At 41.0% G+C, this 27,901-nt stretch overlaps 1 protein-coding gene across 2 annotated transcripts in view; it reads right to left on the reverse strand.

The window, feature by feature from the left end:
* Nucleotides 1-3,785: 3,785 nt before the first annotated feature.
* Nucleotides 3,786-27,901, reverse strand: part of LOC113126991 (growth factor receptor-bound protein 10-like) — a 35,716-nt gene continuing 11,600 nt past the window's right edge. The window contains exons 4-17 of one of the 2 annotated variants that reach the window (XM_026301174.2): nucleotides 23,803-24,064; nucleotides 23,115-23,238; nucleotides 14,320-14,476; nucleotides 11,924-12,039; nucleotides 10,033-10,107; nucleotides 9,570-9,707; nucleotides 9,115-9,225; nucleotides 7,911-8,009; nucleotides 7,606-7,683; nucleotides 6,784-6,900; nucleotides 6,188-6,254; nucleotides 5,957-6,044; nucleotides 5,533-5,626; nucleotides 3,786-4,598 (exon numbers count right to left, since the gene is read on the reverse strand). In XM_026301174.2, the coding sequence (XP_026156959.1) occupies nucleotides 4,452-4,598; nucleotides 5,533-5,626; nucleotides 5,957-6,044; nucleotides 6,188-6,254; nucleotides 6,784-6,900; nucleotides 7,606-7,683; nucleotides 7,911-8,009; nucleotides 9,115-9,225; nucleotides 9,570-9,707; nucleotides 10,033-10,107; nucleotides 11,924-12,039; nucleotides 14,320-14,476; nucleotides 23,115-23,238; nucleotides 23,803-24,064 (1,673 nt within the window). In that variant the 3' untranslated portion in view covers nucleotides 3,786-4,451. Of the gene's footprint in view, nucleotides 4,599-5,532; nucleotides 5,627-5,956; nucleotides 6,045-6,187; nucleotides 6,255-6,783; nucleotides 6,901-7,605; nucleotides 7,684-7,910; nucleotides 8,010-9,114; nucleotides 9,226-9,569; nucleotides 9,708-10,032; nucleotides 10,108-11,923; nucleotides 12,040-14,319; nucleotides 14,477-15,781; nucleotides 16,223-23,114; nucleotides 23,239-23,802; nucleotides 24,065-27,901 lie in introns of those variants that run through there. The other variant, XM_026301175.2, reaches the window with a different exon arrangement.

Below are 27,901 nucleotides of genomic sequence, written 5' to 3' on the forward strand. Positions count from 1 at the left end.
CTACTCGTGATGTAAGGTGTACAGAAGCTGCTAGTTAAGCATAGGTGTCTGTGTGTGTGTGTGCTCTTGATGAAAATGCACTACTGTGTGTGTGCATGAGTGACTGTGTGTGTGTGTGTGTGTGTGTGTGTCTGTAAGGTTAACATCCAGCTATTTACTTGAAACTAAATGTGTCGAACCAGAGATGACAGACAGGTAGGGGGTTATTCAAAAGATGTGTTTTTAAAATCAAAATGGCATCAGATTTGGATGCTGGCAGATTTGAAGACTGTCAGCCTGTCAGCTTATATGCACAACTGATGGTCAGAAATTTGACACATGCTGAAAGTCCAGTTTGATCTCTTAAGATAAAAAAACAGCTTAATTTAATAATGTATATATTGTGGTATATATGTTTGTTTGTGTGTGTCATTTTGTGGCAAACCAAAGAAAATACACAGTAATGTCAATATACACACAATCAAATAATGGAAAAAAAGGACATAAATCATTCTTCATTTTACATGGAGTTATGAGCAAAAGCATAACGCCCCATACATAGTGATCTGTGACCTAGGTACAGTGTTAAATCTACAACTTCTCCATAACTTCACATACTTAGAAAACAAACATATACTAGTATATTCATATACTTGGACTTGTGTATAGAGTTGCATTGTAGCACAGTGATTAAAAATAGAGGGAGGAGTAGAGGACAGTGATTCGCCACCCACTGACTCAAAGCGATGTGGCTTGGCATCCCTCTCTGACAGACCGGAAAGAACCTTAACGAAGGACTGGGAATGCTGGGATACCTCCAGTCAAACTCCTGTCTCCTCTAAATCTACGGCAACACTTGACTTTATTCAACTGACAAGTAACCTTCCTAATACTGTCTCTAAAAGGCAAGTATGATAACCAGCAGGGTCAGAAATCCTGACGTGTGAATATAACAGTCTGGCCATCCACAGAAACACACACACACACACACACACACACACACACACACACACACACACACACACACACACACACACACACACACACTTATTCACCACAGGGTCATAGCTTACAGGCTGGACACAGGCGGGATACAGGGGCGGGGGTTTCAAGCTTTATCCAATCCCTAGAAAGAGTCTGTCCTGGCTGACTAGAAAAGGCCTAATTGGTGAAGTGTGGTCGTGATTGGTGAACTAGTGGCAGCAATTAAAAAGAGTTTAGTTAGCCTGGCAGGGAGTCTGACAGACTTGTGCTAACACTGTACACAGTAATCCTGCACAGGATGAATGGAAATGGAGGAGAACGAGGCTATGTAGGTGTTGTGATGAATGATTGCAGCTTTTTATTCAGTGGTCACATCACAGAATGCTGCTCATTCCTATAAATATGCTCCTCACTTTTCTTTAGCTGGGCAGTGAGAGACAAATTTAGAGAAAGAACTTCTCAGATTATGTATAAGTTGCTACATACATGTGAAAATTGTTATTTGGGCAGCATTGTTTTTTCTGTGCAGCATCAGCTGGTGTTTTCAGCTCTATTCATTTTCAATACCACTGCGCCTTTCCGAACACTACCACAGGGGTGCGCTAAACTGAAAATGTTCAATTCTTAGACATATCGGCTTTATGATCGCAGTGCACATTTATGGCAGACGAACTTTACTTAGTATACCCGCCTTGCCTACTTTTCACTTCATCTCCCAGAATTCTTTTCAGTAACTACCACAAAAAGTGAGGGAGCTAATCACACTATGTAAACCTAACACTAATGGTTATTCTGATTGTAGAAGCATGGTTTCAGATTTGGTCTTTTTTTTTATTAATCAATGACTTTTTTGGTTTATAATGTATCAGAATTAAAATTTACAAAAAACGTCCATATTCAGATTACTTTTTTTGTCGGACCAACAGTCAAAAATCCAGAGATATTCAGTGTACTATAATGTAACACGTGCACACACACACACACACACACACACACACATACAAAAAGCAAATTACTATCACATTTTAACATTGCTGCTTGACAAATGAAATCTGCCCACACGTGGAAGTAGATGAGCCAGACGCTGGGCGAGGACCCAGGTTTGTACTGAGACAGAAACTCTCACAAACTCTGCCTTTTAGGATCTGATGGCAATGCATTCTGGTCTTTTGAGGCTACTGCTGGCTTTGAAAATGCTTTCTCTACCCTTACTATTGCTCTCTGGATGATTGTTGCAAAATAGCTGTTCAAGAAAAAAGCCCTTACTGTTTGATTGATTTGGACTGACACCACAATTTGCTGTTAACCAGTGATGCTACCAAACTCCTATGCAGTTTGTGAAAATATGGACATGATGTTACATTTAACCAGCTGTTAGAAATAAGATAAATACAAGCTCTAAAAAAAATGCGTTGACAAATGTGAAATTGAATCCTGTTAAAGTAGGTTTTTACTTTGCAAGGATATTTGGACATTTGCTTACTTGTGCGAGTGAGATGAGAAGATTGATACCACTCTTATGCCATACACAGCTGGTTATCTCAGTTATAGGTACTAAGCCGAGAAATAGCCCATTATATAACCAGTAAAAAACACTAATTATTGCCTTTGCTGCTTGGTTTTGTAGCGATCAAATCTTATAAAACTTTGTGAGCTTTTGAGGTGTTGAGAGGTAGTGTTAACTTTGGATAGACAGGCCAGCTAGTTTCTCCAATGTCCAGTATTAATCTTCCCATCTAACTCGTACGACAGTGATTCATAGTATTTCTAAAATCTTACACTATTCCATAATCTTCAACACTCTTGCTGTTGCTCCATCCTCTTAAAATATTAAATATGTCACTGTATGTGCATTTTAATATAACTTCAAATTCATACACAAGGCCCACAATTTCCACTTAAGACGAGTGAAGCTCATTTGACTGATGCTCAGTCAGCTGAGTCCACATTTCAAGTCATCCGTTCAATTTCATATTTAAAATTAAAAAAAGAAGCTATGGGAGTGCTTTTGTTGATTTGTCTTTTCTGGAGTGGGGGAACAGTGGTCAGAATCCAAACATGACAGCTCCAACCCATCCATACCAAATCAGAATAATTATAATGTGCAAGTAGTGAGCTCAGAACAGACGTAGGAAAAGAAAAATGACATTCAAAGTGAAATTCATGGACAGATTTAACCCTATCAAATTTTTAAAAAGGCCGAAATGGTAGAAGCTTAGGGTGGACACACTTTTCAGGCGTCAGTCTTCCTCTTCCTCCTCACAGTCTTGAGATACTGCAGCTGGTTTAACAGCACATTTCTTTTAACCATGGTGTGGTCATGTTGATAGAAGCCACACGTATGTTTAAGACGTTCCCAAACCTTTCTGAAAAGCAATGCATAATCAGCCATGACTTTGTTGGCTCTAATGCCACTGTAACCCAGAGTCAGAGCTGGTGGAAATTCACATGCATGCCTTTCAAAAGCAGGGGTGGACGAAAAAGAGGAGGATGATAAACAGGCAGCTTCATTTAGCTAGAGAGAACAGCTGTTGTCTGTCTGCCTGGGAGTGCAAAACTAGTTCTGCATTGAATCAACAGTAATAAAACAGCATTAAAATGACATCAAGTAATCAGATCTACAAGAGAGGCTTATTGCAGCCTTCCTGATAAACATTCCTCTGTTCTTCAGCAAACCCTCACCACTGCTCTGCTTATCATGCCTTAGCTACTTCTCTTTTCTCTCCCAATCCTCTCTGAGCTTTTGTGGAGGCAGGATCAGGGTTGCACCAGGGAACTGTGAGACATGACACAGCAGATACACTACGCCAAGTCCGCTCAGGTTTTTTTTTTTTTTTTTGTGGGCAGGAAAGAGGGAGGGGGGGGTTAAGGTGTCAGCTTATCCAGACTGGACTGCACAGGTTGAGAAAACTCCTGGATCGAGTTTGATAAGACCCAAAGAGGTTTCCGTCCATCCCTGATGATCAATGAGGAAGTCAGAGGGTGGTGCTCTCCACCTGCCTTGGTAGTGAGGGGGCAAGGGTGGGGAAGGCACCACAGCTTATCAGGCCTGGAGGAAAGGGGGGGTTATGGGATAATAGGATGAGGGACTTTGAGGGGGGGAATCCATCTGAGAGACCCTTAGCACTCCTGCTGAACAGATCTTAGCAGTCTTTGTTTTCACAACATATGGTCTCTCTCCACAGTCAAAATGGCAATAACAAAACAACCAAATCTCCATTGCAACATCACAGGAGCTGGGCGTCTGCTGGGTCCACAACCTGCTGAGCTTCCACTGCCTGAAAAATTCCCATTCAAACAGCGCTAAGGTGGTGAAAAGAGCACTGGGCACATCAACCTCCAATGCCAGCTCCTGCTGAGTTGTTCACATCCCCAAAACTTAACTTTTCTCTGTCTCCTCAACCTCGTTGTGTTGGTGAGGGAGGGGCAGATGGGGGTGGGGTCTCAGGGTGAGAGGTGTGCAAAAAGGGGGTGGAGGATTGGGAGTGTCACAAGGCCACAGCGGTGCAGGGGTGTTTGAGCTTGCAGGGCAACACGCCTCTGTTGAGCTGGTAAAACTCCACAAGGTGGATCAGGTCGGTGAACTTGGTGGCGCCGTCGTCCAGGCTGAAGAACACCTGACCATCCTCCTCACACTTCAGACCAGAGCCATGAGAGAGCAGAGGACATTTAACCATCACATGACATTAAAACTTTTATCACTATGAGCTACTGAAAGAAACTGTCAAGAAACTAGGAATGTTACTGGTTTGGCTTCAGAGATGGTAATAGTGGTTTATTGGTTCATCCACCTCACTGATCCAGACTCAAATTTTAAAGCTACTGTTGGATGAGTTGCCATAAAATACAGTACAGAGATTCATGATGCAGCCAGGAAGAACTTAAGTTTTGATCTAGTGTTACAGTGAGGTCAAAAATGTAATGTGTCCAATAATTTTTGACCAAATACCTACAAACCCAACTCCCAACAGCTACAAACAAATTCTGCACATTAACATGGTGACCAAAGACAGTGAACATGGTGAAACGTACTAAACATCAGCATGTTAGCGTGGTGAGCATCTGAGTGTGCGTAAGGACAGTCTAGCATGGCTGTAGAGTTTACACCATGTAAAATATACAATTTTCTTATTGTTGAAACTATTAACTGTTGCCCTCCAATCTAAAGTAACCCGGCAGGTGCTGCACCTGCAGTACATACTCATAATATCTCAAAACTTTGCAAGCAGAACTGAAATTTTCTGGATGACTGAATACTTCTAAGGAAATGAGGACTGCACTTTGGGTAAATGGTCCATTTAAGCCATTTAATGTTGACTTCTGTAACTAATAAAGTGCAAACACACTAACATGACTAGCCTATTTTAGAGTCTTAAAACAATGTCGCTTGATTGCTTTAGAAACTGTTACAACATGAGAAATTTTACTGCCCTGATAAAAATCTGTTTGTTAGCATAATTTTGGCTTTTGTAGAGTGATTTTCTGAGAATATGATCAGTGATCAGTGGATTTTACTAGCGACGGTGACACACTTAATGTACTGTGCCTGTGTTGTGTAATTTGACTGACCGGTAGAATCTGGAAGTGCTTGATCTTCTGGTGGTGGCACAAGGTGAGCACAAATGCCTTGGGATTACTCTGACTGTCCCGCAACAGGAATAATCTGACACAGAGAAATCATTATTGTAGAACTGCTCTCATACTTGTATAGCGCTTTTCGACACTCAAGCGTACTCAAAGCACTTTTACACCCATTGGCCCACACAATCACTCACGCACTCATACACCCGTGGAACAACCACCATGTTCAAGATACTAGCTTTTCTTTTTTTCTATTTTATATGGTTTTTATACAAATATTTTCTACTTGACTTTGCAAATTTTTCACTGAATTTCACTTTACCTACATTTATGATGAAATTACATGAGGTCAAACCAAAATTCCTCAGATCGGCCTACAAACCTTTACACTGCTACACATAGTTTTTCTTACCCGTCTACTTGGCCTTGTTGTATGATCATTTTGTGAGCTTCCTCTCTCATGATGCGACCATGAAACCATACTTGTGTCCTGTGGATCACTGAAACACAGACAAGGACTCTGTTTTTTCAGCACATATTTTTACTTTACATCATTACATCATTGCGTCAAAGAAAGTGTGCTGGTCTTTCTGCTGGGTCAAATACTGGGTCAGTGTGTTGTTAGTGGTCTAAGTGAGAGTACCTGTGCTCAGAGAGGATGGGTGCAAGGGGCTGGGACTACCCAGGACATTCATACGCTGACCCCGTTTCTATGTGGAAGAAATTACAAACATTTAGCATGAGGTTAATTTATTTCAAAACAGAATTACTGCCTCAGCCCTCCTTTTGACTAATGCCACCAATGTCAAGTACAAGCTAACGGTGACGTCAGCATCTGTGTTCTGCTCTGGCGCTACAATACAGCTCTGTGAGCAGTGATCTCAACAACAAATAAGTGGAGCTGCTGCACATTTAAATCTAATAAGAAAAGTGCTGGAGGGAAAAGAGAAATTAGTTCAACATGGAAGAGGCCTCTGCATGAACAATATTACATTTATACATGAAAGAGCAAAAGCTATGAATCTGTTATTTAATCACTAATGTAACTCTCCATTTTGTTAGCTTTATTAAACTTCAGGAAATAAACACCCTGTAAAAATGTAGTGATGAGGGGTCCTTTACCAAGAGCAAACTATTTGAAAGCTGATGTACAAAAAACTCTTGAAGCTAAAATACATGTTTATGACTTCTTCTTATTTTTAGAGATCTAGCCAACCTGTAGCTCAACCTCCTTCTTACCCTCCAGGTCTGTCCCTCCTCCAGGGCAGCACTCTGTGCCTCAACAGGGTTGTCTATGATGCGACCGGTCTGTCCGGAGAAGTCCATGGCGACCAGGGAATTCTCAGAAACACTCCGCTGTTAGGAGACGTGGCAGGTTGGGAGGGTAGGTTGTGGGTGGTGGTAGATGGGCAGTGTGAGGTGGGGAACACAAGGAGGGAAGGGAAGGGAAGTAGACAAGGGTCAGAGGTCAAACAAGCCAGACACACTCACTGGGGCATGACAAATCCTGTCTGCACACAGACCCACTTTAGTCAATCCAAAAAAACACCCTGCTGAGGCCTTTCCTGGCTCTCTGGCTCTAAAATTATTCCAGTTTTCCTTGAATTCTTTACTTAGGCTGTTCCTTTAGGTCAAATGAAATGTGACCAAAAAGGTACTTGCTAATTAATGAAATAATTTTTTTAAATGACTTTTCACTAATCATCTAAAAATTAAAATGCTTATGCAACAGAAAATATTTCACTAATGAGTTCATAATTCATGATCAATGGGAGCTGCCTGTTTATTCGTAGACCGACCTAAATACGGACCACCAGCTTTTCACTTCATGACACTGTTTTCACCTCATTAACAAAGGTCAACAAGAGCAATGAACATTTGAAGAGAAATACATTGTTCGTATGCAAAATGTGACCCCATCTGTGGCTGTTTTTTCTCGAGAGGCATAAAGGTTGCCAATTCACCATCAGCTAATTAATGGATCAATTCAGATTAGTCTTAGCTGAGTGGGGACATTAGAGCGGGACTGTAAGAAGGTGATGTCAGAGAGTGGATCCTCACCACAGGCGCTGAGAAAGGCAAGACGTTAGCTTTCCTCTGCTGGGGGACGTTATAGCTCTGATACAATACAATCCCATACTGTGAAGAAAGAAGAAAAAGAGCATTGACTCATGTTTCAAAGACAAATTAACTTAATTAATAATTGACGTTAACACTTCAGGCCTAGGAATGCACCTATGAAGTAACTATTAGTTTGAATGTCAATTAGCATTGTCCATTGTGAAGTGTCAAACCGTGCGATCTGTGCATTAATATGGCTCACAGCCTTGGATTTAAATAAAATAACAGGATGATAAAGGGTTTACTTTAAGCAGTCTGAAGGCTGTCATCCAGCAGGTCCTGCTCTGTTCGTCCTCTGCACACAACATCTTTAGCGCCTTACAGTCACTCCTCACTTTACTGGGCTGTCAACCAAACAGCAGATACACAGTGGGACATTAAATTAATGAGACACACAGCACGAAAATGCAAGGCCTTTTCTGTGGTTTCTGGCTTTCACTAAATGACAGGCACAGACCCTTAAATGTGAGGCACTGCAAGTGCCCCCTGTTACGTTATGTAATGCAGGTTTGAATTTGTGATGGTATAGATTCGACTCATATGGTTTTGGAGACATAATACATATATATTGTAGCTAACTACAGACAGCACACTAACATACACTAATTCCTCTCTTAACTGGCCCAATGGCATCTTGACAGAAAACATGTGAAAATGCTGTGTGTTTTTTGCAGAGAGGCTCCCCAAAGTGGTGATTATCTTTACCTAATCAAAGGCCTTTTTAATACACGTAGTTACAAAAACATTAAAAGTGAAATATAATTTAACAGCACATTTAGCAAAGATGGGATCCTCTGGATTTCTTATCTTTTAAAAAGTAGATTAGAATAAAAATATGTACTCGAAAAAATAAAAGTAAGTAAAGAAATAACTACTTTATTACACCTAGATTACTTGCACTAAGTTACTTTACCCCAGGACTATTTCAAAGTCACACTGCAGACAGTCTCCTTTTCTTCCACCAGTAACAAAGACGTCAGACACGCTGCTCCTTAAATGCAACGCTACTGATAAATTCATTCACGTTGCCATAGCAACAATCTAGGCACCCCCTGTTGACAGCATTGGACATGTCAGTCTAGTGTGTTTGTGTGTCTGAGAGAGGTGTGGGGGTTAGGGAGGCCAGACTCCCTGTGCTATCTCAGCTTATCCCAGATCTGCAGGTGACCCACAGATGATAACTCCTGGGTTAGACACAGTGCAGAGCATGTGTTTGAACCCAGACCCATACAATATATGTAGAGGAGCAGCAGGTTTATTAAACGTAAGCGAGCAACCCATTATCCACTTCTACTAGGATAGACAGTTTCTTGTTTTACAGAAGCACAGTCACACACACTTAAATGATTAAACACAACAGAAACACAATTACATCCTTTTTCCTGGAAGACAAACTTGTGCACTGGATTAATTGACTTGTTCAGGCTGTCGTGGATTCTTGTGTGTTACCTTGATGCAGAACTGGTAGTCTGTGGGAGCATTATGAAGTTTTCTGCCTGTGATTATGGTGAAGATGTTGCTGTCCTCCAGATCTGACAGCAGCTGCAGGTGCCGGGGCTCCTGTTCAGTCAGGGGCAGGGAGAAGGTTGGCAACAGAATGACGGATTGCAAACTGCTTGTTTTAAAGCCTTCTGCTGCTTCACAGCAGATGACCATATAATTTGAGCATATTTTATAAAAGTTTTCATTAACCAATTAGAAGTTGATGTATCGTTAGATTACACACCAGCACTACCTACAGTAAAATACAGTTACAGCTAGGAAAACTGGTAAAATAACTGAAAAACTGTAAAATAAACAACAATAAGCTTTGACCAACAAGGTCTGTCAGACATGAAATGTGTCAGCGATTAATCTCTCTTTTTTGTGCCAGTTTCAGAATCAATACAGCAGCAACTTATCACCTTGGATGTTCCTTTAGTAGAGTAGTAGAGACCTGAGCGCCGTAGGAACATGTAGAGCTTCTTCCAGGACTTGCGTCCAGGCTCCTTCATGTGCAGATAGCCCTGGATCTCTGGACAGCTGCTAGAGTTCAGAAAGTTCTGCAAAAACATACAAAACAGCTTCAACTGGGAACAGCAGAACTGAATGTAACACAAATGTTTGTGTGTCTGCTCCTAACATCATGGGAATGGCATGTTCCTTGATTCTGTAAAAACTATTATCCTGATGTCTTCACAAAGACAAATCGTTTTCCTGCTTTCATTTAGTTATGCAATGGCTACTTTAGAGTTAGGATGTAGGTCCGGGATTACATTAGGGTTGAAGTGACTCTTAGGGGTTAGGTAATAACAGGACATGTTACATGTATAAGATGTATAACAGTGCATGTACTGTATGTTCCTGTTCACTGAGTCGTTGCCTCACCTGTAAGAGCTGTGACGGAGGGATTGAGCCATCAGATTCTTGACACCAGGCCACCATCTGCTCTGGGAAAAAGTTCTGGATGGAAAACGCAGAGGCCAACAATAAGCAAACGAGAAGGAAAGGAGGGAGAACGTGAGAGAGGTTACTAGAAACCACTTAGTGCACATGCAAGCTCAGGGTGGGGTAGTGTTACTCTATACAGACTTCATCTTTCCTTTTGTGCGTGCGTGTCTGACGAGCACAAGGACTCAGAGACAAAGTGGTGTGGTAAGAGAGAGGGCACTCCAGCCTGGGAGTAGATGCAGTATGATCTCACCCGCTGATGTAATCCCCTTTAGCCAGCACTGCTTGTCTTAGCATGATTGACAGGCAGCAGCCTACACTCTGGTGTTTTACCGTACTCATTACCACAGAGCTGAGGTCACCTGCTGGCTCCGGCACTCACCTAAATTACCACGGCAATAATGTCACCGTATATCTGGCCAGCGCGTAATAGTGGAGCTCCTTGCTGAGTCCACATCAGCAAAAGATACCACGCAAAGCAGGCTAATGCTGACTCGCTGACGGTCAGAGGCAGGTCTGTGTCTTTAACGCCTTGCATTTCATATTTTAGGCCATGCTCTTTCCCAATAAGACTTTAAATGAGTTTTCCAGTAGGACGGGAAAAAAATGAAGCTGGCAAACATAGTACAACACACAGAAAGCTCAAACATACTGAGAGAGACACAAAGAGAGCATTGTGTCTAAACTTAGACTGACATGGGACAATAATGGGCTTTTATTAACTCAACAATCAGTCAGTCAGTCTTGATAAGGGAATGAAAAGTATGTTCATTTCATAGGACACAACTACTCTATGGAGCATGATTCATCAGAAGTATACATATATAACACTGGGAATTTTTAGCCAACTAGGGACAGGTAAGGATTGATTGTCAGCACTATGCTCCAGTTTGAACCATCTCAAATAGAAAGATCGCCATCAAAGTTTGTGCAGGCATTTGTGATTCCCAATAGCCTGAGTTCTACTGATGGGGGAAATGATCCAACATTTAAACTCATATACCCACAAAACCAGTCACATTCCTGAATTTTCCTTTGGGGTTAATAAAGTTCATCTCATCTCGTCTAATCTTGTCTCGTCTAATCTCATCTCGTCTCGCCTGTCATTTTGTCTAATCTCATCTCAGATAATCTTGGTTTGTTTTGTCTAATCCTATCTCATCTAATCCTATCTCATCTAATCCTATCTCGCCTAATCTCGTCTCGTCTAATCTCGTCTCTTCTAATCTCGTCTCTTCTAATCTCGTCTCGTCTGATCTCGTCTCGTCTAATCTCATCTCCAGTCATCTAATCTCATCTCATCTCACCTAATCTCATCTCGTCTCCTCTTATCTAATCTCATCTCGTCTAATGTCATCACATCTCGTCTCGTCTCAATCCCATCATCCTCAGTTGTACTCTGTGGTAAGTGTAAAATGCTAAAACATCTTGCAAGACATGTTCAGCATCATCGTGTTAGCATTGTTGTTTATGTACATGCAACATAAAATTACATAAAACATCAAATTTAAAGTGGTCGAATACATGCTATCAAAGAAGGTTTAGAGGGAAAAAATATATTTTCTATGCTGCAGGGGGTTTGCCTTTTCAGCTAGAAAAAATCTTCTGGTGGAAACACTAAGTGCCTTTAACTTTGCCTAAAAAACAATCAAATGTCAAGATTTTGAATGTCAGCATGAAATTTTAGCTCTCAGCAGCTCAAGTCCAAAAATATCAAGGCTGGAAACTGGCTGATCCCCAGCTATGTCTGCGACAGTGTGTATGTGGGGCTGCGTGCTAAATCAAACCAGTCAGAGAAAGGTCATTTCAGTGAGAGAGAGCGACTCACCAGGGGGTTCCTGAAGAATTCATATTTGGCATAGTTCTTCCTGAAGAGGAATTTACTGTCACTGCTCATAGAGGCTTGAACCTGAACCACCAGCTCATGGTCCTCTAGACATCTCTCTGTATAAGGACACAGAGCCAGACAGTGTTAGTCTCCTCCACTGTGTTATCTCTGAGCTGTCCACAGGGATGGAATGAGACATGAAACAAGACTTTAAAATCAGTGCCCACAGCATCAAGGCTTATTATTCATTTGTTAATTATCTGAATTTACAAGGATATGAATATCAGAAAAAGGCCAATATTTGGGTGGAAAAACTACTAGTTGCACTGTATTTATTTAAATTAATTTAAAGACTATGGCTGATCTGCAGAATATCAAGCAGCTATTATGCATGCACTATCGCCCTCTCTCTTCTATTTTTAATACTGAAAGCATAGTCTGATATGTCCTTGTCACCAAAGGACCTTGGTTATTGTTTATTGTTTAGTGTCCTCTAACAGCAGAAAACACAAAACGTTTTCAATGTGCCAAGTGAAAATCAGTTTAAACAGATGTTATGTTTTAAAAATCTGGGCGTTCACATTGGATATTGTTATAAACTGGAAAGGACTTTACACCTTTAGACTAGAAAAATAGTTTATAACCTTCGTCATAGTTAAGTGTCATAAATCTCCATGATGTGAATAGCAAAGTCATAGTTAGAGTGCCTTATACTGCACACGGTATGCTGTGGGATAAATAATCACATTCCTTACTGAAGGCAGAAATGAGTTCATTATCCTTGGTTTACTTTAATAAAATACTCACAAAGGAGAAGTCACAGTTAAACCACTTCTTTATCTACCATTTCAACTTTTAAACACAACTGCAGAGCAAGAAAAATCTCCAGTTACTAAGAGACGAGCAAGGGAAGAAGAGGTTAAATGAGGAGGGGCTCTGAAAAGAAGAAGCACTGTGAGGCAGGGAGGGAGGAGGTGAAGGTAGAGAGGATAAGTGGTGTGAGATGGGGAGGGGAAGAGGAGTTGGTGGTGGTGGGGGCACTGCAGGAAGATGATGTCATGTATTTAGGCTGATTGCTGAGAGCAGAGAAGCCATAAGCAATGTACAAGCCACAGACAAACACAAAACCACACTTTAAGAGCTCACACAGGCCTAACCTGCTTACTGTGCACCACACAGGTCCAATTACCTTCTGTGTGTGTGTGTGTGTGTGTGTGTGTGTGTGTGTCTGTGTGGTCTTCCTCTCATAATAAAAAACACAAACTTGTACAGTACCTACATTTTATGTAGTTATTATTTTTGTTAAAAAAGTATTCTGGCTGCTGTTGAAGGGTGGAAATGCCTCGGTTCTGAATGTGTGTGTGTGTGTGTGTGTGAGTACACTGGCTGCAAGAAGGGGAATTTCCTGTTGAGGGTTTAGGAAAGATTGATTGGCCGGGATGGCTAGGGGCTCGTCCAAAGGAGACCCACGATTGGCTCCTTGCAGCTTTGGTATGACGCTTTAGTCCAGCCCCCCCCATCTCTCCTTCTTTCTCCCTTCATTTCTCTCCTTCTTGTTCACGCCCTCCCTCTCTTCACCTCACATTCCATCTCTCCAGTGCCTTTTTTTCCAGAAAATCCAGATCAAGCAAAGCACAGAGTGATCCTTTTACTCTAAAAATATAGGTCGGGTGTAGGAAAGCCTCATTGAGGACAAAGACAGACCCAGAGAGAAAAAAAAACAAACAATAAATAAAGGTTTGAAATTAGACATGGAAAATGTAAAAAAGTTAATCAAACAAGTTGTACTTTTCTCTTTTTTTTCTTCCTTTCTTTCTGCCTGAGCAAATTATTTGGGAGGGAACAGACAAGAGCAGAACACGGAAAATGCTTAATCCTGCGGCTGCCACACCAGCCCTCCCTCGTACAGAAACCATACAAGCACGCGTGCCATGCTCAAGTGAACATACACACTGAGGGTACACACCAGTGACTATCCACACCTACTGTATGCAAACATACACAAAATGGGTATGGACAGAGGCACACATGCACAAGGCTGATCCACAAAAGGAGAAAAGCCATATAAATCCAGCACAAATGCACAGGAATGTAGTGAAAGGTAAACCTGACCCATTGAAGAATTATTTTTATACAGTTTCTCAAGGCTGATAGAAACCTTCATGACATATGACAGTGTTATGTATTACAATTTGTGGAGTAAAACTCATGTTTGGTAGAGAAAGACGTTGTTTAAAAGAAGAGTACACTCCCTGGAATATATAACAACGTAAGTATTAAGTAAAACAAACAATGTACAATGTAAAAGCAGAGGAAGACAAAGAGATTATGTCCACCCTTACAAAAGAATTAAAAAAAACAGGCAAAACAGCAACAACACACACACACATCCTTACCAAGGCCAAGGACTGGGTGGTGTTCCACCAGTGTCCATGCGTTGTCGTCCACACAGTGACTCTTGTAGACGAGGAGCTGACAGACATCTCTAGCTGTCATGTCAGCTGGGATCTCCACCACTTTACCGGCTCCATCCTCACTCCACACCTTCACTATCTGAAAACATATAGTAGTGATACTAATGTGTATGGGAGAAGAGTAAAGGGTATGCATTCACATGAAGGCTAAGACACGATGTGTCCTGAGTAGCTTTCTGGAAATCAGATGTGCAGAGAATAAAGAGAATGTGCCAGATCATGTACCTCCATAAAGTGCTTTGCCAAGTCCACCTTTAAAAAGTCATGTTCTGTCAACAACAACATGAGAAGTGCTTTAAAAAACAGAAGGAAAATGTCCTGGAAAAGTGAAGCTCTCAGCTCAACCCTGCTGTCCACAGCTCAACCAAACCTAGTTACATATACATCCACGTCACTAAAACGTATGTAAACCTGCCTGTGCACAACCCACAATGACACAAGTTCTGTCACAGGCAGGAATAGCCATAGTCGGAAAAGAATGAAAAACATATATTCACACTTGGACACTGAAATAACACGGTGTATTTACACATGTTGCATTTTGTCTCCAGAAATGTCACCGCTAGGAGCAGCAAGCAAGTACAGTTCAAAGCAGTGGTACCTCCCATTGTTGCGCCATTTTGAACCTTTTCAGCCAAATGACCAAAACAACATTAAAACCAAGTGTAATTTTGCACGTGTGTTGCTGTACTGATAACCACAGACCAGCTGCTTCACACCACTGTATTAGCTGAGTTCACACACACACACACACACACACATACATATCACAGTGTGCTCACATGCAGCACACACACATATGAGAAAATGAACAGATCAGAAAGTGCCTGCGAGCCAGAAAGAAGATTCAGATGACGTTCCATAGAAAGAAGTCGTATATGTGTGTATGTTAGTGGGTGTACACCCACATACTTCACATCTTCTGGCCACAGCAGGGATTCTGCTGCCCCTCACTTTACACAAAATCCACCAGGGAATAGTTGAAAATTACATGAAACAAGCCATTAAAGCTGGGAACAGGCAAGGGTCTGGGTGAGAGCACGAAAAATTCAGTTGGACAATGGCGCAGAAAGGTAAAAACACCAAAAAACAACAACAACGCCTCAGAAATAATACAAAACGCCAGAAGCACCAGCACAGCAACACAACAAGAAAGTCCGAACGCAAAGAGAAACAACGTCACAGCGCTCTCTGCCCCTGCAAAGCCAGGAGACTTGCTTCTCTCTTACCACACGCCCCCATAAAAAAAAAAAGTAAATCATGATGCAGGACTTTTGGAGAAAAGTTTTAGGGACATCGAGGGGGAAAAAATGTAAAGGTCCTCACACATATATATATACAGGTCTCACGATGGACATCCAGAAACAAGAAACAAGTCTCTTACCTCCACGGCCTGAAAGAGGCAACAGTCTGGTGAGCAGGATGGCATTTTCACACTGAGACGCTCTCCAGTGACACAGTGAGACAGAGAGAGAGGGGCAGAGGGAGGGGAGGAGGAAGAGAGGAAGTCAGGGAGGGAGAGAGAAAGGGAGGGAGAGGGAGGGACAGATTGGCAGGAGAATACAAGAAAAGCAAGAGTGAAGGGCGGAGGAGGGAAGGAAGAGACAGAGGAAGGACAGGAGTGAAAGAAAGACAGAGCGAAAGAAAGACAGCCTGCCCCTTCTTCTTGTGCTGGGCAGCATAAAGGCTGAGCAGGGAGGAGCGGTATGAGCCGCCACTCCTCTCCTCCCCCCTCTCCTCTCCTTGTCCTCCTCCTCCTCCTCACACTGGATTAACCCAGTATGGGATTTTTAAACGGTGAGCTGCTACCTGTCACGTACTCTACACTATTATCTTCAGGGCAGCATCCAAATCCCCTCGTGCCTCCACCCTCCACCCCCCACCAAAAAAATAAAAAAAAATTTTAAATCCCTGTCAGTACCTTTTACAAATGCTGCTGCACCAAAAGTAACAGTCTTCCTCCTTAAAACATGTCTGCAACTCCTTACACACACAAGCCCATGGACAGAGTGAACAAACTCAAACTACTCAACCAATCACCAAACACACACGCACATCCTTTATTCTTATGTATCCACTGACATTTTCTTTGAGCTGCCTGACGGTTTCAATTTTCCACCTCCTCCCTCCCTCCTGTCCTCCTCCTCTTCCTCTTCCTCCTCCTCCTCAGCTGTATGTGAAATACTATATGCAAGTGTTAGGACCAGAGCAACATGTGTAACACACACTGAAGGCTTCAAGGTTTGCAAAGAAGGCAGGTGAGAATCATAATAAAAAAAAACAGCCTGGTGATTTGATCTGAAACCGTATGGATCACATGTCGGCATTTGGGCTTTGCTGAGGGGGTCAAAGGAGGGGTAAGGGAGGGAGAGAGGGGAGGTGGTTGCTCAGCAAATCTGCCCAGGCTTCGTTGAGGTAGACAGAGAGAGAGCTAAATAAAATGAATGGAGGGGGAAAAAAGAGAGAGAGCGCTATGGAGGAATGTTAGTAATGCAATACTGAGTCATAATCAGGCTCATGTGTACAGTGCAGGCCAGCCCAGCAGACCCCTATTACAGTGTAAATGAAAACTAAGACACAGACATTTTTTTAAAAAGCAAAACAAAATGTAAACTATAACACCCAGCTCCAGAAGTTTTTTTTTTTTCTATCTTTACTGCTCAGGATTTTCCTCCACCCTCCACGGCAGTTTTGTCTGAGGAACACTGGGCTGTTGTGTGCATGTACATGTGAATGTGCATGTTTACGTATGTGATGAGCACATATGAAAAACAAGGTGGGTGTAGGAAGAAATAACAGGCTCACCTTGTGTGTTACATGGAGTGGGCAGGCAAATTTTCCTCTTTCCTTCTAATTAATATTCATTTTCTTTCTATTTATGTTTTCATGTGTTCATGTACTCCTTCTCTGACTATTTATATCCTAAAAGTATAATCATCCTTAGCTATGTTTCCCTTTACTTAAGTTTTATGATTATATGGGGAAATTTAACTCACCTTGGCTTATGCCCCCATCTTTTCCCTTCCTCATTTCCATCTGTTTCTCTCCACCAATGGGAGGGTGGAAATGCACAGTGTTATTGGCCATCTATGCTGCTTACAGTAGCACTCATCCATCCACACACACAGGTAAGGAGGACTTGGAGCTGAGCATATTAGATACAGACACCATCAGGCATATAAAAAAGACACACACACACAAGCACAGTATTAACAGGGTCAGAGATGTCAAACACAATATTCTGCACCAGGGTCAGACCCACATGACCAAGAGGTTTATGGGCCCCTAAACCTATCGGGCTATACACACACAAACACAAAGTGATGTGGCTGTTTAAAGCCAGAGCTAAATTTCAGGGATTAGAAAAGCAATAAAAGCAAGGTTGATTCATTCAGAGGGGATGGAGGAGGAGGAGTATATGACACTGTATTTTCTTATGTGTTGAAGTCACATTTAGGTCTGCAAATGATTAACTCTGGGATGTTTTTATTATTTCTCAGCCACTTTGGAAAATAGAAACTAAAATAATATGTTTTATGTAAATGTAATGAAATGAATGAAAGAAAAACAAACCTAGAAGATAAATAAACATGGCTTTACAGAAAGGTTGGGTTTAATAAAGTCTGAAGTTAATGTGCTAATTAAACTGGTAAAGTAAAATGAAAATGAGGGAGCTTCCTTCCTCAAGTAAGAAAATCTCAGGTAAGTATGTGTTGAGAAAGTAACAGAAGTGTAGTTGGCTAAGATGTTCATCATTATGGAGTGTTATGTCACTACCACAGTTGTTGGTATAACACTGATCTCTTCCGCACTTGACAAAATGAAAACGGATCCTTGGTGGTAACATAAAAATATAAGTGTTGAGAAAGTCGTATATATTGTGAATTAAGAGCCTTGAATTGGGAAAATGTTTGTTTCCTGGCTGGATATTTGTGCTTCATGCTAACACTTTAGCAAAGACCTGGTGAATAACATCACGTGATAATGTCTGTTCATCACTTCATCACACACAAGGGCTCAGATGTCTCTTCCTTGTACATTCCTTGACATTGTATGTATGTCTGTTTGTTTACACTTGTTCAGCACTGTTTGGTTCATATTGTTAAGCTGTCAAATTAATGAAAGTCAATACGTAATACAAGATAATATTAAAGGACAGTCTATCTATGCTGTACCATATATATCTTAACACAAAATGTTTAAAATGGCTATAAAATTAAAAGGATATTAAATTACCTGCCAATTCTTACATTACCCTACAGAAAGAAAAACGAGTTGCTACAGATCTCCAAATCGTAGCTGGTAGAGGCTGCTTCAGTAGACTAACACACCCATCTCTAATTTCAGTGATTCAGTGCTGGTTGCTGATGACTTCCAATCCTGATCTACTGTATTGTGGCATCAGTTGACTTTCATGTCTGTGAGTGGTCAGGTTTCAAGCCAGACAGAGCTGGTTTGCTCTGCAGACAGGCCAAACTCAATTTCACCTCAGTGTAGCACCACCACAAAGCCTCACTGAGTGACTTGCCTCCCCACGACCAAACACTGACATGGCATGTGGGCGTTGTTTAAACCAATCCAATACAATAAAACATAAGACAAATTTTGACATGCTAGATTAAAATTCATTAAAGAAACATGAACGCCGTTGGCAGAAAAGTCTACACTGTGATATATTTTTCCTTGGACAGAGCCCATTCACACATCATTTCTCATTTAATTTATTAGTGCACAAATAGCAAAGCTCCTCATCCCCAGTTTGCAAAAAGAGTGCCCGCTGCACAGTTCGGTCCTGGACAAGGCTATCACTGACCTTTTTAGATAAAAATGTCTGTGGCCAAGAAACAAAGGATTTGCATAAACTCCTGCTTCAGGGAATAAAACGTAATATTATGTCCATTTAAAGAGCTTCATTTTAAAATGGTTTCATCAGTGCTTCAAGAATACACTGACGATTAGACTTCCTGGCTCCCAAACTAGGAGAAAATGAGCTCAAACAAGAGCTGATGTGGATATTGTGTAGTAACAGTTCAGATCTCTTTTCTAACATCATTTGATTATCAGCACTTACCTTTATTTGGTTGCGTTTGTGGTTTCTATTAAAAAATTAAATCTAGCATCACGTTTTAGTTTAACAGTACACAAATAATCTTACACCTGTGTGTTTCAAAAAAGACTGTGCTCCCTTACAAAGTTGAGTCATCACGTTGTCACAGTAAGTAAAACATTTACTCCCTGGCAGCATCTCAAAAGACCTGTAAATCTTCATGACACATATACAATCAGACACACACAACTACTAGACATTTATCCAAAGACTTATGCGCCTAACTCTGTTGAATTCTACCCAGGCAAGAAATTAACTTACAATTTACAGTAAAGGCTCTTGATCTGCATTTGAAGTGAGCTAATGATCTGACTGTGTTGGGTCAGCAGACCATTGCGTGCAGAAGTATATCAGCTGACCACAGACATAAGGGGAGGTGGGAGACCTGCACAGAAAGTCTGTGACATTGTTGTAGTAGCAGCAATCGTGTCATGTTTTGCTATATTAAAACTCATATTTAAATGCCAGCTAAGATATATTGCCACCTTTTCTCGAGGATCACTGACACTATAAAATTGGACAGTAAATAAAGTACTTATTATCCATCCACTGTGCTACAGTCAAGACACAGCAGTGCTTTGAGCTAAGTGCTACAGTGGTTACAAGTATAATGTTTAGGTGCTGATGTTCAGCAGGTACTACCTTCACCATCTGTGTTTGGTGTGTTAGCATGCAGCATTAACCAATTAGTAACAGAATAAAACCATCCAATTGATCAGACTTTAGATGGGACCAAAGTATGAGTCCTGTTTTTTATAACATGCTTTAAATTTTGTAAAGTTTTGCAAGATTTATATAATCAGACCATGTATTGTATAACAAACTATGAGGAACTGACTTTTTCACATCCCTTTTTTTATTTGACTCTCTTTTCTCTTGCATCCCTGCACATGAAGGTCAGAAGTTATGTTCAGCTACAGAGCAATGAACCCAAAGCTGGAAGCAGTTCAGTATCTTGCTCAAAGCTACTTCAGCAGGATGGATGCTCGCCAACACAGGGGGCTTGTCCTTTAGTTGAGAGAAGGTCTCGTTAACCACTGGGACTCCCTGCTGTCCCTAATGTTCATAATGTTGCATCTCTGGCCACAAATAAAAGCAGGAGTTGCATTACAGCTGCAGTTAGGATGCCAATGCAAACCCATTTGCCCAGTGATGACAAATAGGACCTGACAAAATCGTTGTGAAAGAAAGGGTAATTAGACTAAACTGTATGGTGTAAGACTGCCACATTTGTGTGGGAAATGGCCTCTATCAGAGTTCAACACTGACTAAAGCCAGACTACTGAATTAGCTTTATCAACCAGAATCAATTTAAAGAGTTAAATCAGATTTACCATGAGATGGGTATTCTTCCACTAAACTGAGATGCAGAGTCATGTCATCTGTTCACAGTAGCCTATTGATAATACCCTGAGGACAAATCCATTTATGTTATTAAGGCAACACAGGCCATAAACCTGTCATGTCACGCACATACGCAGTGTCACTGACTGATAATTTAAGCTGTGTATCCCTTTGAGAAAGACTGAAGCTTAGTGAAGAATGTTCAGATTCCAACTCTACAGCTGGAGGCAGAGAGATCCTATGATATAACCATGCCAATGCAAATACTATGCAACTGTCTGTAGACCAACTCACGGCACGTCTGAGAGTCTCATCTGTATTGTTACGTAAGCGATCCTCACATAACTCAACTAACCTGCACACATCCATATATACATGTACTGTTAGCATAAATATGACATTACAAAATCCTGCATGGCAACATAAACTCTGACATCTGGAGCTAAAGGTCATGTTGTGGCCAGCCTGCTGCTTAGTCTGGCTGAACTTTCATTCTATCAGCCAAAAACTAGTCCCAGCTCAGTGACACTGTTTTTAGGCACAGAGGTCCTTACAGCTAAATGCTAATGCCAGCATGCTTACAGTGACAATGCTAATGTTTTTGATGTTGATGAATTTAACATTTGCTAATTAGCAGTAAACCAAACTTTTTCAGTTATGACCCATCACTTCTAGTCTTACATTTATCAGCCTCCTAGCCAGATCCACGGCTTTTTTAGCCAAAAGGCTTTTATATTCTGCTGCTGATGATAATCATGAGGGAATGTTTAAAGTCATTTTTCCATGTGCCTCTCACTTTGAGCACGAACGTTACTGCTGTTCGCCCTGGAAGAATACTACCATTTTCCTGTTTTTGTGCCATTAAGCAGTTCTGAAGAATTTCCCTCCTATTCCAACCTGGTGACACGCCAATACAAAAATGCAGTAAAAAAGAAACATAACGCTATCAGGCCACTGAGCCATAATCTGTGTGAAAATGTAAAGCAGTGATATGTTGTCAGAGAATACACAACACAGCACTTCAGAACTGTTAAAACTGCCCAAATAGTAATAAACACAAAATAGAAATGTATTCTGTCTTTATAATAAGTCTGACTGCCTCTTTAGACACACACAACAGTCAAATGAATAAAACTAGGATGTTCTGGGAAAGAGACATGAGGCATCGAGTCAGCCTTCACAGACAAAGGGTTCTCTGTACAAACTGCAAACAGCTCTGACTCCATTCCTTGTGAGATGATGTCAACAAAAAGCAAAAATAATGTGCATGTGTGTCAACTGAATAATGACATCTGTGTGTGAGTGTGTGTGTGTGTGTGTGTATGACCATCTAAAATAACTTTTATTGTTCAGGGTGGGCATCCTGAAAACATCTTTGAGAAGGATGGAACATTCCTGGGACAGGAGGCTCTACCAGGGGAAGGAAGGGCAAGGCTGTGACACACACTCTCTCAAAACACACACACAGACGCCAAAAGTCAGTGTTTAAGTGTGTGAACCGGAAATGGGTGCCTGTCTTGCTGGAGTCAGCAGACGGATTCAAAAGGCTCAGAGAGATCCGACCTGTAGACGTTCCCAGCCATTTTCCCAGCCACACTACGGAAGTCTGCACTCTGTCTGCAGCATCCTGGAAATACCACTCACCTCCTTCCACAACAAAACATGTGTGTCACTCTGTGTGTGTGCACGCATGTGATTGATAATAACACTTCCACAGTAACACTCACACACACAAAGTCAGATAACCAAGGGTGAGCTGTTGTGAAATGGATGGAAAGGCTGTGCACAGCCAAAGTCAACACATGCTGCTCTGAACTGAACATAACAGGCCAGTCAGCTGGTTTCAAAACACACGCACACTCGCACACGCACACACACACACACACACACACACACACACACACACACACACACACACACACGCACACGCACACACACACACACTCTCTTTCTTGTGATAATGGTCATGTAAAGGACAACAATCTATTTTAACCACAGTGGTACTGTCCCAGTAACAACTTCAAAAATGTACAAAACTAAATAATAATACTAGAATGAGTCATGACATTTATTTTGTGAAATGTAATGTCATGTTCATGTAATTATATAATTAAATTAACAGTCGAATGTGCAAGAAAGTCAGAGAAATGGGTTTTTTTTGTCTTTAAAACACTTCCAACCCTTCAGCATACCTGACTCTACCAGTCTGTTGTATAATTTCAGTGAGTGTGTGTTAGTGCAGGTGAGATGATGTAGGTGCACATACGTGGTTGTCAGAGATCTGGATGGGACTGAGAACAGGGGAACCTGCTGGGCTACAGAGCTCAGGGAAAGGATTGGGAATGGCTGGCAGAGAGGCTGGGCGCAGCTGCTGCTCTTCCTGGAGACACCTGCAGGGGGAGACACACACACTCATGTCACTGTAGTGGTTGGCCAGTGAAAGGCTGACAATAGTGTTATTTTAGTATGGAAAGGTATGACACATATGATATACTAGATAAGTTAAATACTGAACTCTGACCTTTATTATAAAACAATTAAGATGAAGTTTGACTGTTATAAATATATAATATATAAATATATATACACAAATAAATATATTTGACTGTTATAAATATATTTTATATATATATATATATATATATATATATATCTATATAGATATATATATATATATAAAATTTTGTTTACTCACAGAGATTAATAAATTCAGATACAAGCTAAAATTGGCAAGTTTAAAATAAGACATTAAATGCAGTTAAAAGAGACAGAGATAAGCAGAAAATGTCAACAAAAGCACATGTGGGACAACACAAACAGAGAAAGTGGCTCAACGCTCTTCCTCAGACAACAGTAATTTTCACTTTTTTCATATAAAATGCTTTTGGTTGCTTTTTACCTGGAACACTAGAAATTAAAATGAATGCAAGAAGCCAGGCAATGTGCGTGTGTACCTGACAGCCTGGATGTGCATGGGCTGAGAGTGTTGCAGCCTCTCCCTGGAAGGGGATGAAGGGAGCAGGAGCGGGGTGTGACGACGATGGCCCTGGCCGTGTCCTGTGTAGGCAGCATGCATGTGGTGGTGATGCTGATGATGGTGGGGAGCGTGCATATGACCATTGTTCAGAAGTAGCACTGTGTCTGCCTGCGTGGAATACACACTCTCCATGGAGGAGTTCATGTCATTCACCAGCTGCTCCAGGTCTACATCATCATCTGTGGAAGCAGGTGGAGGGTGGGATGGAAGAGGTGGAATAGGGTGGAAGAGGAAAGTGAGTGACAATGACAATGAAAGTTGCAAGTGAGCAAATATCCACCAGATGTCGCCTCAGTGATTACCAGTGTTTGAGAGATTATGTCAAAAATCTACAACCAGCTGATGTTTATGAAACATCAGCCTTCACAGTGGTAATGCTCTCTGTAAAGGAGATTAAATGTAAGTGAATCAATCTAGCTGACCTGTAGCAACCAAGTTTAGTTACACACTTATCTATTGTAAAGACCACAGAGAAAAAAGGCTTAATGAAGACTAAACAAACATGAAGTCTGGTTATTGAGACGTCCTCATTTCCAGTGATGAGTCCTGTCGTGTATAGCTGCTTCAGTATGGAAAGATAAACAGGGTAAATACTGTGGACGCCAATTTGTCTAACTATTGTCAAAGGAATCTGAATGGGTAGAAAATGTTCTGCTTCACTTTGCTTTATGTTGAACATATGGCTCAGTATTTTGACCTTTTGTCCCATTTATAATATACATACTAAGACCACAGCCTCCCCCTGATACCTTTAGCTGTAATTTCACATGGTCAACCATCAAAATATTGCCAAAGGCACATCGTGGTCCTGAACCATTAGGCATGAGAGCAGAGACAGAGAGAGAACACACAGTCTTGTTTTGAAGTCTCACTCCTCCTCGTGTTGGATTTCACTTTGGCTTGGATTTCTTCCAGTGGCTGTGTAGTACACTCACTCACTAGTTTTCCATTGGTCAGATTATGTGAAGCCTGTCATTCAAGGGGCTGAGATGTCTATCAAGCCCTGGGAGTTGGAACAAACAGTCACCCACAGACCAAATGGACAACCACACCAAAACAGGGTGAAAGGGTCTCAAGAACTGCTTTTGCAGGACAGTCAATATGGTCAGTCACAATAACACAGTCAGTGAGTTTCTCTATGTGTCTTTATGTGTGTGTCCAAAGCCCTTTGGTCCCATATGTGTCCCACCCCAGCACCACACACAGCATTCTTGAAATTCCTATAGAAATAAATTACAGCACTGAGGGAACATTCATAAGCCTGTTCATGGCACATGGTGGCCAAATGATCAGGACAAAGTGAGAGCAATAAAACACACACAGGAGCTTAGGACGCCATGTACGCTATGCAGTGCTGATGCACATCTGCATGTAATTATACAGGAAAATTAAAACAAAAAGCACTGCACTGTGTCACATGTACAGACACACCAAGAACATACACACTGAGCCTACCAAGCAGAAAAAAAGCCGTTGTACCAAAAGCAGCAGGAGTCGGCCCGTCTGATGTCAGATCACAAAGAGGTATGCACACATACACACACATAGGCACACAGAGAGGACAGTCTGGGACACAAGGTCATGTGATGCCGAGGTTCATGAGTGGGACATGGGATGGGGTACACGGAGGGGGGTGGGCACACAGTTGGAGAATAACAAGAGAGCACATGAGGACAGTCAGATGGTTATTACTTAAAGCTACAATATACTGTAGACCTTTTTCACAGCAGGCATTAGAAATTATCATCCAGCTGTTTTTTTTTTTTTTTTGCACATTTCAAATTTGTGGTTAGAAAATCTTGAGTGGAAACACTGGAAACTCAAAGAAACATTAAAACATTGCAAAGATTCTTTTTTACACCTGCCTAAGGGGGAACAGTTGCTGTATTTTCCTAGAGCAAAGCATCATCTTGAGTTCTTTTTCTGCAGTAGCTTAATAGCATGCAAATTGAAAAATAGCGCCACCAGCTGTTTATCTTGACAAATTAACCCTGCATAGCAGTAGTAATTAAAACAAATCAAATTTGTTTTCATTTCATAATAAAACAAGTAAACACAGATCTTGTTTCCAATTGAAGGTGTCCCTGCGGCAGACATCGTTTACCATTTATATTCTTTTATAATCTATAATCATCCCTCTATGGGGAAAATGTTTTTTGAACTGCAGGGGAATTTTTCATTACAACATTCAAGCGAGCCCTGGAAAAAAACTGGCATCAAGACTGAGTGGTGACACTATATCCAGCTTTCTTATCCATGTAATTTCCTCCCCACACATACCAAAAGATCCTGAACTTACTTGAAAAATGACTATGATATCTGAGTGCAAAGGAGGCAGGTGATGCATTTATCATTAAGTCATTTTCTGACATGCCACTAATTTGTAATTTGGCATTGTGTATGAAAAGAAGAAACATTTCACCATTTCATCATCTTAATTCATTGTTGGAAGTTTGAAGGCTGTCTGTCTTTCAGCAGCATTTGGTGAGTATGGTTGATAAGCCAACTAAAGATTTATAAAGAAATGTGGTCTAGTGCAGCTTTAAGAGGATAATGGTGGTATCATTGGCATTCCTCTCCCCCCTCCTGCTGCTGGCTTGGCCCACGTTGCTGGCTTCAGTCAGGGAAAGCAGAGGACATATAGCATGAAAATGTTGTGTCCTTCCTTTCCTTTATTAACTGTGACTTTGAATGTAGATGAACTTGTGTAGCAGGTTGGCCAGGATCTGAAAACAAAATCTACCATAGAACTGTAGTAATTGATTTAAGATCCCAGCATAGACTGAATGAATCTTCTTTGTCCCTCAATATAACAACCTGAAAACATTGGTCTCTGATGGTAGTGTAGAGATCAGAAAAGTGAGCTGGACATTCAGGTTTTCGAGGTTAAAGTGCAAGTGAGCTCCTTTATAAACAACAAAAATATGTTTATGTTTTTCAATCTCCAAGTATGATGTGGAAATGTGGATGGGTAATGTGATCTTCCTATAAACAATTATTGCTTTTAAGCCTCCACTTATCAGAAATCACTCTATTTTAGTGAAATAAGGCAACTCTAAAGTAAAGGACACAAATTAAATAATAAAAATGTAACAAAACCTTAAATCTGTTTTAATACTCTGGCTGACTCACACGTAGGCAGCACCGTGACATGTATCAAGACACATCAGATCATCAAAAACACAGGCCTAGCATAACTGGAGGGGTGGTAACCTGAGCCCAGCATGGTCTAAATATACAACACATCCATCAGTGAGGTTGATGTGATGTTTCTCTGTGGTGAACTCTGACTCTTGCTTTTCACAGTATCAATTCGTTTTTCATCATATTACCAGGTAAACTTTAGTTGGTTCTTTATGATTCATTCACACTGAAAACCTAACAAGTCATGATGTAAATTAATGAAGAAATGTTACACACTGCTGCTTCTATAACTCTATGATGAGCTTTTAGCTGACCACCCAGACTTTATGGAGACACAGTTTTCAACTTATTTCCTACATATGACTTGTGTTTCTGACTACAGTAATATCCTTGTCTACCCTTATGTTGTTAGCACCATCAATATATGGTTTAATCCAGTGGTCTATGACTTATGAGTTTCTCTAACCTTTTCTCCTCAACCTGACTCATCAACATCTACTTTAGTTAGTGCTTTTCCATTTTCTACAGTTATGTTTACAAATACCACAAAGTGGATTTGAAATTGCTGCAATCAGTTTATTTTTATGTCACAGCACAGCGTTGCATTCTGGTACACTGAGGCTACTGTCAGTAGCTCTTAAATATTTCCATGATTTCTTCTTGAAATACAGTGTCTCCCCCACAGAAATGCTGCTGAATTATGAGTGTTGGAGCTGAAATTTCACATAGTTCATTGATATTCATGACAAGACATGAGCACAGTAACTTTCTATACTGTGGGCAATTGACTGGGGGGCTACTATGACATGAAGATCTAGCCACACACCAACAAGCAAATACACATGTGCAGTGACATCACCATTTAACAGTCC

The sequence above is a fragment of the Mastacembelus armatus genome, chromosome 11, assembly GCF_900324485.2.
Source record: "Mastacembelus armatus chromosome 11, fMasArm1.2, whole genome shotgun sequence".
NCBI lineage: Eukaryota > Metazoa > Chordata > Actinopteri > Synbranchiformes > Mastacembelidae > Mastacembelus > Mastacembelus armatus.